We start from the raw sequence: 12,918 nt of genomic DNA, 5'->3' as shown, positions 1-12,918 counted from the left end.
GGGGGGGGTAGCGCGGTAGCAGTTAGGTTACCTGAGTCTTACGACAGATAGAGGGTCGTTGTTGTGCTTCCTCCTTTTCTCGTTTGCTAATCCAAACCAAACAATCCCAGTATATCCCACGTGAGGTGGGATTTGGGATTTGGGGGTGAGATGTATGCAGATCTGACCTCTACCTCAGATAGTAGAGCGATTGTGCGATCTATTATTGAACACTAGTCTTAGGGCTTGTTTGGTTTGATGAGATGCTTTTGAGGAATTTGGATTTCGTGGAAGGATTTGGAATCGGATGGATTTTGAATCTTTTTAGTGTGTTTGGTTTGTGGGATTTGGATTTTTTTAATAAATCTTGTTTGGTTTGTAGTTGTCTGTTTTATAAATAATTTGTTTGTTTGGAGGCGATAGAGAGATTAGGGTAGATTTGATGAAGATACGAGGTAGAGATGTGATGGAAACAATATTGAAATCATGGGATTTGGATTTGGATTTGAAATGACAAACAAGGGATTTCTAAATCCGTCAATTGTGGGATTTCTAAATCCAAACTTTACTTCAAACCAAAACACAGGATTGGAATGGAATTTAATTCCAAATCCTTGTAAATGTTACCAAATCCCACAAACCAAACAAACCCTTGGGCGATGTTTGCTTTGATAGAATGCTTTTGAGGGATTTGGATTTCGGGGAATGATTTGGAATGTGAGGGATTTGGTTTTGGAATATTTGGTGTGTTTGGATTTAGAATGGAATTGAATTCCATTTTCTATAAAAATAATTAAGTTACCTTTTTACTTTATTATATAAGTAACAAATGTTTCGACATATTTTAAAACATTATTACACACAAATCCTACGAAATCCCACCAAATACCAGCAACCCCCATGGAATTTCAATGAAATCCCATGTTTGTGGGATTTCTGTTCCAAGCAAACCTTCAAACCAAACATGGGATTGGAATGGAACTGAATTTCAAATCGCTACAAATCCTACCCAATCCTACAAACCAAACGGACCTTATTTTTTCTTCTTGCACTAGTAGTTCTCGGTCTTGCATTTTATGTGTTTCCTCTGACTTAACCGATTTTCCTCACTTTTGTCTCTACCGCCTCTTATTTAACTGCTCTCATTGTTTGTTTGCACGCACATTCACTCACACTCTCACACACGTCTGTAGTTTGTTTTCTTGTTCCCTTTCCTTTACAAGCTGGGAGTCTTCACGAAAACAGTCTCTCTGCCCCTTGGGTTAGAGATAGAGGAAAGATCTGTATACATTCAACCCCCCACCGACCCTATACCTATGTGTGATTTACTGGATTTGTTTGGTTTAAGTTTTTTTAGCAACGCCTTATTCCACATAGTCGACTTTCGGATACCCTCTAGGAAAGACTTAATACTGCAACATTAGCAGAGACTTATAATCACTAGAAGCAGTTGTATCCCCTCAAAGACTCGAGTATATGATAGCCTTGACTCGTTCCCTGTTGCACGTGAATCAATAGTTGACTTTCGAAGACACGAGAGACATTATCCAAGATTCGAGTTCTATAGAACTGTTAGATTTGCAGTCCCCCGCCCTCTTATTGTGTGTCCCTGTGGCGTTAACCTAACACGTAAAGAGGTGGACATCCACCTGCCCTTGGGACACGTATTTTACCTCTCTCATGATGATCGTGGGATCAATACAGACTTTACAAGGGCGGCATCATGTCTTTTTTGCAGAACAAGCAGCTGCCATCTGATTGGTTATTGCTTATTTGTAGTCTATGGTTTGGGAGATTTGTTGGGCAATTTATGAAGCCCAGAGCCAATTGTATGTCAAGTATTCAATTAGAAACAAGGTTTTATAGAAGTGTTTGATAGTTGGTCTGGAAACGTCACCATACAATGGGAATCTTCTGCATCAAACTCAGGGGGTGTTTACCAACACTTTTCCGGATAAGTGTTTACTGGCAAAACTCAAAACTATTAATTACTTATCGAATAAGATTTTAGTCCATCAAAACGTTATCGTATGCAACAACTAACCTGATAAGTGCTAAACGTGGTAAGAGTCGTCGCCATCACTTACCAGGTAAGACTCTTAGTCCTTGCCTTAGCTCTTACCAGGTAAGATTCTTGGTCCTTGTCATATTGATTCGGTAAGGTAATGTGACTTGGTAAGCGCTTACCCTGGATAAGCGTTTGGTAAACATCCCCTCAATCTCATTGGTGACATTGTTAGAATATGTGGAACCTTTTTGAATCTTTTTCTATTTCTAAAAAAGGCTGTATAGAGGAGATATACCTGTGCATAATTAAGAGAATGTGTAATCATAATATGTATGTATCACTTTTTAGCCACTTTTCTACTCAATCGACTAAGATAACTAAGATTTTCATGAGTTGCTAAGGTGCTTCTTGCTAAATGCTGATTTAAAAGTCCCACTTAGGGGATGTTCGATAGAAGCTTAATGGGCCATATAAAGGATATGGCTTATTCGCACAGCCATATCCAACTGTTCGGTATTGGCTTATTCGGCCAGTCATAGGCTGAAATGCTCAACTACAAAAGTGATGTTCTTTGTACTCAGCCATTTATTAATCCATTTATTCTCTTTTTATTAAATTTATATCATCATATATTCATGTTAGGTCAAATTGTTTTTATTAAAAAAAACTTTTATATTGATATTTTTTTAATCATTCAAAGTCAAATATTCAAAAAATTTATCAAACAAATGTTTTAATAGTGTTCGATATAGACTAAGGATAAAATGGTCATTGTTGACATTCAAACTGTTTATTCAGCATAACAACTGAACAACTTATCTATTATCATACAGACAACTTTATCGATACAAACAACTTTATTCATACAGTTCTTAATAAAAAATGAACCGAACAGCCCCTTACACAACTTGTTAAAATGCTACTTACTAAATTATCAAGTGGAACTGTCACTTATGCAACTTGCCGAAGTAACTTGTCATGTCAACATTTCACAAGTATAAATATCAAAATTCATAAAAAGTAGATTTTACAAGTTATTAAAGTGCTACTTGAGAAATCGTGACCATTTCAGTCAATCCAGTAGAAAATTGACTATAAAATGAATTAGTGTCTGGAATGGCTATTTTGGACAATTTCTCCAAATAAGTAGTAAAACACCACAAAACCAAACCAACCTAATCTGGTGTGTCCCGTCAAATGTCGGGTATGAGATAGGATATATATAGACCTGTCTTTGTCTTCTACCCCAAAGAGTAGAACAGTTGTTTCTGTGGACACACGTACAAAAGAAAAAGTACCCAAAGACAGATGCAACTTTCATGAACACAAACACGTTTATTACGGACTTAAATTATTTTGACTAAACCTTACGAAACAAAAAGGTAAAAGAAAAACCTAACATTCTTTTCAAGTTCCAGAATCAATCTCCAAGTGCAGAAGCCTAAAATCTTTAACAGCAAGAAGAGAAATCAAGATCCAAAATTACGCGATACAAATCAAGACATTGTCGCCTCATCGGGTCTGGCACGTTTGTTAGGGCGCGGACTACATCGGCTATCGATATTAGTTTTGTTAACATCTTGTACTTCTATTTGGGAGGTTGACTTCTGGCTGCTCTTTTCAGTCGAGTTTTTGGGATCCTTATCTGATATGCATTGATCATCACGTTCTGAAGCCTTCGGTTTTTCGGTTGGGTTGTCATCTAGACTAGAAGAGGACGGTTTTTGCCTTTCGTTTTCCATCTTCCTTTGTTGCTCGAACATCATTTGAAGGTACTTTCCCTGTTCTTCTATTCGTAATTGTAAGTTTCTTTGGATCTGAAGGAAAAAAATCGATATTTCAATCAGTTGATCATTTCAGTATAACCAAAAAAACCTAAGCAATGACTTTTGGAACATTAAGGGTAGACAAAACAAAACAGGAATCACTGTTCCATGTCTGGCAGAACTTTTATGTGGAACAGAGTGGAACGAGCGTGTTCCACCCCCAACCATCGAACTATTTTACCAATATAACCTCAAAATAGAACTTGTCTCTCTTCTAAAACATCAAATACATGTCACTCTATACATTTTATTCGTTATTTAGATTTTATATACTGTGTTTTATGCTATTTAAACTTTTACTTACTATCCTAAAAAACTTCCTAATGATATCTTCTGATACAAAAAATATTTATTTTATTATAATTTAATAAATTACATAAATTAATCAGATATTTAAACAACTTATTAGGGGTAAATTGGTCATTTTATTTGTTTTGTCTTGTTTTATTCTGTTTTGTCTTATCAAATGTTGAACAGTTGTTCTGTCCTGTTCTTATGTTGTCTGGATACCAAACGCATCCTATAAGACAACCTTTGTTCCTCTCTCCAACCGATGTGGGATCTCACAAACAATGTGTTTGAACTACTATACTTAACAGAAAATATAATTTTCGCTACTATTTGGCATACCTCGAGTTGTTCATGAAGTTGCTTTTGAACTTCCATTTGCAGTTTTAATGCATCAGTGAACCCCAAACTCCTGTCATCAAAACCATTAACGTAAGTTTCAAAATCGACAAATAAAGGCTAGGCCTTTGCTTCCCCCCTATTGGTCACCACTGGGGATTTTCCTGACTGTTATCTTCAGGGGGTCTTGGGATTAGGCGGGTTGTGCGCAAGCGGGCCCGAGCACCCACAATCACCAAATTCATTAGGAATGTATTCTTGTAATATATGCACATGGCATAAATAGGACCTAGGACGCACTCCGCCCCCACGAGAATTGTCACGTTTGATAACACACGCAGAAGTTGTCATAGCTAAATGTCTAAAATACCCTTGCAAAATTTTCTCCATCAATTAAATCAAACTAAACCATGTGAAACCAAATGAACGGAAACCACTTTTGCAATATAACAATGCAATATACGTGTGTTTTTGTAGAGAGAGAGATGGTCTTACTTGTTCTTAATATCCATAGAGACCATCTCATCAATAGAAGACGTCTTCTTCTCTGACGTTCCTGCATTAAGGATATTGAACGAAGATCAAAATTTAAGGAGTTTTCTCGATCAAAAACGAATCTAATAATAGTCGAACCACAAGTTAAACACATTGGTCAATTTCGATGATAAAGTTGTTCAAATATCACAAATTTTTAGCCAATAAAAGATCATAAATGTCCTTTAAAAGAGAAATTGAACCAAAATAGCCAAGTTTCGTAAGTGACCATCTCACAACTTGCTAAATGTACTTTTTCCGAATCAAATATAATTCGGATGGGGTCCGCTTGCGAAATGGTCCACCAGAATCATTTTAAAAAATACATTTTGCGAAATGGGGCGAAATCTTGGTTATTTTGGTTCGAACATGAAAAAGTTGGCTAAAAAGTGAAGATGTTTGTCCAAAATGGTTAGTTTGGTCAATTTCCCCCTTTAAAATCTATTTGAAGAATAATAATATTACCTTCAGACAACTCCGGCTTGTACCTGGCTGTTCTATATTTCTGAAATCGAAATAACAGAAAAAGTATCAATCTGAATTAAGGTAATCGTCCGTGCACTAAAAGGAAGTCCCATTTTGACTTTTGTGGCAACCCAACTATTTTTCGAATCAAAAGTTGAAGGTAATGTATCAGTACTTTTACGCCTATAAATTCTAGGATCAAGTTCATGTGAGAACCACAAAAATTTGAAAACCCGAGAACCTGTATATTTATTGATGCATATACACTATCAAAATAGATACTTCATCAATGAATATATTCATCAATGCATATCTACTTATCTACTACGTATGCAAGTATATATGCATTGATGCATATGCTCACTGAAATTCATTAGTGTATATGCATCAATGAGTATAAAGGTTCTCCGGTTCTCATACTTTTTGTGGTTCTCAAATATACCATGCCCACATCTTCTATCACAAAAAGAAACGAGAGAAACGAATGTTCACCCAAATTATATCATCTTCTTTCTTCTATGTTTAACAAATCTTTTAATATTGAATCCGCAAAAATTATCTCCTTTGACCTCAGAAGTCAAACATGAGACCCTATGCTTGGTAACGAGATTATCAGAAAGATAATTTTCTAACATACCTGCAGATGGCTTTTCACATGATAGATGGTCAAGCCTTCAACATTCATGAGCTTCAGAACACCTTTTGGTGTGGCTCCTTTTAAATCGAAAACAGAAAAGTCAGCAGAAAAGATATGGTCATGAATTCGTAAATATAACTCCCTCCGTCCCAAAACAAATGTTCACCATGAAAAATGCATACAGTTTTTAGAAATATAATTATACTTTTAGAGATACAAGTATATCTATTACTTAATGACAATTTTACCCTTAATAAGACAGTTTTAGAGATGGATAATTATCCCACTAATGAATTTCTCTATCTCATCAACTCATAAATATTAGTGCATCCTAACTAAGGGCCTATTTGTTAGCTTCTTAATGAATTTAATGGGACTCGCAGTTTATTCAGTCAGCTATACATGACTACTTGGTAGTGGCTTATTCAGTAAGCTTCTAGGGAGGAGCTCTATGCAGAAAGTCAAGTTTTTTCCAAAAATGCCCCTCTCAATTAAAAAAACACACTCCTTCCATCTATGAAAAATCCCTCCAACCTTCCCAATCTATACAGACAAATTAATCTACACAAACGGCTTTATCCATACAGGAGTTGATGGAAAACCAACCAAACAGCCCCTAAGGGTAGAATTGGAAATTTGGTAAGTTATAAACATCTATTTTTATGAAAGCGGACACTTATTTTGGGACAGTACATAAATAGAAATGTGGAGACTTATTTTGGGACGAAGGAAGCAATATTTTCAAATTTATATGTAAAAGGCTGAAATGAAGGTACATACGTTCACTACCACCGAGCTGGTTGACGGCTTCAACAAAGGATTCATGGAGTTCTGGTGTCCAACGCATGCGAGGTTTGATTGAGGCTCCGGTAGATGATGGGCTACTGACAGGATATGCTTCTATAGTTGTTGGCACAGGAGGGCGAGAAACAGTTTGTATTTGCTGCACAAAGGAACATACAGTTTCAGTAAAGCGTCCCATAGTTAGAAATGAAATTCTCCGGTTAACATTTGATTCTAGACATTCAAATGTAGTGCTTTTCCAATTCAAAGTTGAATTGGGGAATATTTTAATGTCAAATATACATGCTGAGAGCACAGCTAATGAAATGACAACGCCACCATAGGGGTCGTTGCCCCCTCATATACGCCCCTCTTTAAAGTTAGGCTGCTGTTTTTCATAAATTTATTGTATATTATTATCAGCAAATTATAATACCAAAAATATTACAAAGTGAATCCGGACCAAACGATCCCATCCAAATGCTCAATATATTACAATAACCCTCAATCGCATCCAAATGCTCATCATCGAACTTCACTACAACCCTTCTTCATGTCCGTGAACTTCATATGTCAAATCTGCTTATTTTTCTATAGATACAGGGCCGGTTCAAATAAGTAGATATTGTCAGAAGGTAAGGAGAGAAGGTTCATATGTGAATCATTTAAAAAATCTGAAAAACATAAAACTATTTGAAGATGCATATGTGAATTGACGTCACAGATTATTCATATGGGTTCACATATGCATCTTCAAATGAATTTTTTCAATGATTAACATATGAACTGTACCTTAACCTTCCCATTCTTACCTTCTCAGGATATTTAGCCTTCTTATTTGAATCTCCCTATATATATACATATATATATATATATATATAATATACACATTCTTACATATATATAGGGTCAGGTTCAGAGAAAAACGCAAAATGAAAAACTGAAGAACATCATGGTAACCATTCATCTGGATGGTATGAAGTACGGATAGGTGCATACCATCCAAATGAACGGTTATCAGGGTATTCCTTAGTTTTTCATTTTTCTGAGGGTTTTCCCCTGAACCTCCCCTCTCTCTCTCTAAACTGATCCTAAGTTCCCTCCCATCAGCTTGCTCAATCTCAATCTCAACAAAATGGTTCCCATTTATAGCGGAGAAAATCATCAAAAACAAATCATAAGCTTTGCTTAAACATACAGTGCACCAAAGAAAAGCTGCATAGCATAGGCCTGTGGTTTATAAGTTTATCTTTACCTTTCTTAAGAAAAAAATAAAAAATTAGCATGCCGTAAAACTGAAAGAAAACGTAATTATCCCCTACTGCAAATGAACACAAAACACGTGAGATGATAATCATCATTCAATCGAAACAAAAGAACAGTCATACTCAACTCAACCCAACTGTTACTTCAAATATTCCGAGTACATGGATAAGTGTTCCTTATTTTCTTTCTTCTCTTATTGTTTAGTAAAGAGAAGAAGCTTTCATGTCCAAGGTACAGCTGTTCACAGGCAGGACGGCCCGCTATATCCGCCCAATCCCCGCCCGCTTTCTTGGATTACCATTTTTGGAGAAATGGATGGGCCCAGAATTAATGGGGCAATGTCGCGATGAAAAAGAATTAGGATTTCCCACTTAAACATTTTCGATACCTACCAATTCCCACTTAATTATGACTAATAATAATAACATTCTTAAAAAATCTAAAAGTAAAAACATAATTACCTCATTTGGTCATTTCCTTTATCAATACTCCATATTTTGCGAAACAATTTTTTTCTAAATTATGTACATTGTTATATACTTATGTCTAATTTTAAGTTGGAAAAATAGTTGTGTATTTTGAATTGTTTTACATAACTTATGTCTAATTTGTGTATTTTGAATTGATTGTACATAACTTATGATTATGATTATGATTATACCCAACCTGTTTATAGGGCGGGTATGGGCAAGTTTTCAAGCCCGTAAATAAGGGGTTGGGTTTGCCATATTAGTCCCATTGGACAATAAAATTAGGTTAGGCCCAGCCCAAGCCCGCAAATGATCAGCTCTAGTTCAAAGATTCATTTCTACGCAGAGAGTTTAAGAGGAGAATACCTTTGGTTCCAGGGTTGGCACATCAACATCAGCCAGGATTTCGCTCCAATTTGAGTCCATGTTGTCTTCAACACTCATTAATTGATCCGCCCATTTCTGCCAGTCAGTTCCCCTACCATTATCGCCAGATGGCATCAAAGAATTATGAGTCTCGATCTGAGAATTCCCGCCAGTGACATTTTCAGGGAAATCCAAGATATCCTGAAGTGATTCTGCACTCCACGACATAGCATTGTTTTGACCGGTGTAACCAACTAACGATGCTGATTGTGCATTTACAAAATGAGACGTTTGGTTCACTTGGATTGGCACGATATCACTTGAAGGCCTAGAAACTAAAGGAGAATTTTGCAACCCAGAATCAGAAACCATTTGATTTCGATCAGGGAGTAGAGTATTTGATAGCTCCTTTTCTGAGATAACAGGAAATGAATCTGCCAATTTTTGATACTTCCCTTCCAGAGCAGGAATAACTGGAATAGACGACGACATTGTTCCCGAAGCACCCATATTATTCAGCTGCTTTTCACCAGATCGTTGAACACATAAGGCGGTGTATGTCCATTTTTTCCCATTCATAAAATCAGCTACACTTCTTCCAAATGATTGATAAGGAGTCCCTTGGAGCCAAGTCAACACACACAGATAAAAGCTCTTAAGCCCCAATTATTACCATTTTTCTACAGCAATGTACTTCAAATCGTAAGTCAATCAATAATCAGTCGCTTATATTGAGGAAAAGAGAAGCTGGTCGGTTATGATAGAAGTCAAGAAAACAAAGCAATGTGTTTAGCTAAAACAGAGAATGCATACAATTTTTTGAAGATCCATTTTTTCAGCTATATACCCTGTTATAATCCCAAATCGGCTAGACTTGGACCATTTGTCCTCCACATATGTTGCAACGTCCCTTCTCTCCTTCAGGGCTCTTTTGGAGGTTAATCTGAGGGTTCCATATATTCCCACATGGTATCAGAGCCAAGGTCTACCACTTTAGGGATTGTACCCCAGGTAGAATCTGTACTCGCCTAGCCCCCTCTCAACACTCTGGGCCAATCTATGCCTGCCTAGCCTCCATTGGAGGGGGCGTGTTAAGAGTCCCACATAGGCTAGACTTGGACCATGTCTCCTCCATATATGTTGGAACCTCCCTTCTCTCCTTAAGGACTCTTTTGGAGATAAATTTGGGGGTTCCACATATCCAATTCGCAGTGCCAGATTTTCCATATTTACTACTCATTGTCAATATTGTGATGATTAATGTGCACCTCCCGGAACCCTAGATGATCAAATCTAGCTTTCTTTTTCTTTAAAGTTACCTTAAATTTGATTAAAAGACAATAGTTGAAAGCTCACAAGACAAGAAAATCACGACTTGAACTAGAAAAAACAATTGGTTACCAAAAACAATGAAGAATTAAGCAGCAAAGGAAACTAGCCAAATATGATACACACACAAACATATATCTGTATGCATGTATTCTAAAAAGATTCAATGCAGGAAAAAGATGGTAATTTGTTTTTTAAGACGGATAAAGACAAAGACATATGAAAGGAGAACTAATTATTCATTAACCTAACCAAACCAAACCAAATGAACCAATTTTATATCCCACTTGGAAGTAGCCTCTATGGGGTAGAATGTATGTAGATCTTTCTTCTACCGCAAGGAATGGAGAGGTTGTTTCTGTGAAGACCCTCGGTTTGCAAACTTTTCAAAAAGAAACTAGAGCACATGAGACATAGGAAATAAAATAAACAAGAGTATGTGCGAACAGGCAACAATGACAGTAAACAGTAACAGCAATAAGGACAGACATCAAAGTATACAAAACAAAGATCATGTATTAGTGGAGGCCTGAGGGTCTGATGATACCCATTAAAACAAACGAACAAGACTTCAAAATATCAAAAGACACCTTAAGATTGTTCCAACTTGACTAACAAATGGAAACGACATATATCACTTACACTAATGGAATATTGGCTAGTGTGATAATGTCATCGAACAACTGTGTTACAAGGGCACAAGGGATATTCGTTTGAACACTGTGGTTAAGAGATTCTAAGAAGTTGATCGTATAGGGGTGTGTGTGTGGTGTGATATATACAAGTCTAACATCAAACCTATCAAAGAAAGAAGTTAGTTCGTTATTAATTCGTTAATTACATATTATACACACTGAAACCTAAGTCTTGTCATGGCTTTACTTTTACTTAATGGATTACTATTTTTTTTTTCTTTTGCCATGAAACTTATTTTCTTTTCGATTTTAGCCCTCGACTCTACTTTTGAAAAATGGGAAATTTTCACCTAATTTTTAGGTACAAGAAACCCAAAGTTGCCTCTTCTGTAATACTATTCTCGTATCCCCAATAGATTCTTCGCCAATAAATTCGAGATGTAGAAAGTTCCCTCAAGCTCAAGTTCAATTCACAATAGATAAGAAAATTAGCTTCAAACAAAGGCAGACAGTTATAAGCCAATGCATAGCTATAGAAGCAAAAAAGCACATCATAATGCTGAAATCAACTTTTTAGATTGAAGATTCCAGCACCCAAATCCAAAATCTTCCTCAGAAACGAATTCTTTTACAAAGAAGACTATAGATACACAAAAAAATTTAAGTTGAAATCAACAAAAAGAAAGAACATTAAGTTGGCGTAAGGGTCAAAGAATATTTGCATCAATTATATCGATTTCAAGCTCTACCGCTAAAGCTTTAAGTCAAGTGAATTGAATAACAGAAAACAATCTTCACCGTTGAATATCTCGTCTTTATTCCCAAAATCAAGATTAACGCAAATCAACAAACACATGGTGTTCAATACAGGAAATTCAATTTAACGATAAATGGCAGAATTCCCAAAAACTCGAACTAATTTTAATCAATTTCAAATGAAATAAGCTTCAATCACATAATCATATCATAATCAGATCATCCTCTCCAAGTAAGTACTGGAGATGGGGTTTGTTCAGAGATGACATATATATATATATACATATATGTGTATACACCTGAAAACCCGATTCAACCTTTCCCCCTTTTGAGGGTACAAGATTTCAAGAAAACTGAGAGATAACAAACCTTGATTTCCACGAGGAGACAAAGAAAGATTGTCGTACGCAACGGGTACGTACGGAGCAACGAAAGCAAATTGAACTCCCTCCCAATCCCCAATGAATGGAGTATAGAATGATGAGAGACAGAGAGCTCACGTCTTGAGGTTTCTATGCCCATTTGTACACTCAATTCTGATAAACGATCCTGGCCGTTGGTGTAGATGACTTTTGATTGAATGAAAATTGAACGGTAGAGATTAGAGTTTGAGTTGGAGGAGAAGGAGTAGCGAGAAGCAGGGGATTCAGATTTCTTTAATGGAATGAAAAGGCGCTCAGTAAAGTGGGAGAGTCGTCTGATTTTCGAATAAGAAAATAAAATCATGTTTGATGTGTTGGGGGGTTTTTTAAATATAATAGTATTTTTTTAAGTAAAAAGTTACACTTTTTTACATGATAATTAAGAATCGAGTTAAAGTATCTTACATTTTTCAGTAAAGTATTTTTTTAACATATTTTTAAAATAAAAAAGTTAAAATTTCCAAAATAAATTATTTTCTACTTGAACAGATTCTTTATTTTATAGATTGCATAATTATTTATCTATACTATATTATAAAATATTTGACAAAAACTCTTAAAAACCACTTTTTATGCATAAAGTACTGTTTATTAATGCATATTACTTAAAACTCAAGATTGCAAGTAGATTGTGCTAATTACAACTTATTAAATTTTCATATCTAAATTCGTGTAACTAATTGTATATAAACATAATCAAATACAGGATAAACATCTCATTTTAAATATAAAAAAAATAAAATATAATTAAGATAATTATTGAGTTCTAACAGAATATCTAATTATTATATTTATAAAATGTTATATTATTAAAC

The 12,918-nt window shown here is 35.6% G+C and overlaps 1 protein-coding gene across 3 annotated transcripts; it reads right to left on the bottom strand.

Moving 5' to 3' along the window:
• Nucleotides 1–3,396: 3,396 nt before the first annotated feature.
• On the bottom strand, nt 3,397–12,165 carry LOC112508934 (protein PHR1-LIKE 1-like). 3 transcript variants are annotated; one of them, XM_025113794.1, is made up of 8 exons: nt 12,051–12,165; nt 8,962–9,641; nt 6,857–7,019; nt 6,077–6,153; nt 5,440–5,479; nt 4,936–4,996; nt 4,444–4,513; nt 3,397–3,804 (listed from the first exon to the last, which is right to left on the bottom strand). In XM_025113794.1, exons 2-8 carry the CDS (start codon nt 9,538–9,540, stop codon nt 3,484–3,486), a joined length of 1,311 nt encoding a protein of 436 aa, XP_024969562.1. In that variant the 5' UTR covers nt 9,541–9,641; nt 12,051–12,165; the 3' UTR covers nt 3,397–3,483. The 3 variants fall into 3 exon arrangements, with proteins under 3 accessions (XP_024969562.1, XP_024969564.1, XP_024969565.1); XM_025113796.1 differs by having other exon boundaries at nt 8,962–10,672; nt 12,051–12,157; XM_025113797.1 differs by having other exon boundaries at nt 8,962–9,581; nt 12,051–12,157.
• Between the last annotated feature and the right edge of the window lie 753 nt (nt 12,166–12,918).

This window comes from Cynara cardunculus, assembly GCF_001531365.2.
Source record: "Cynara cardunculus var. scolymus isolate 2C chromosome LG 3, CcrdV1, whole genome shotgun sequence".
NCBI classification, from domain to species: Eukaryota; Viridiplantae; Streptophyta; class Magnoliopsida; order Asterales; family Asteraceae; genus Cynara; species Cynara cardunculus.
Note: the sequence above shows the minus strand (reverse complement) of the source record. Positions and strands in the feature narration are given on the sequence as shown.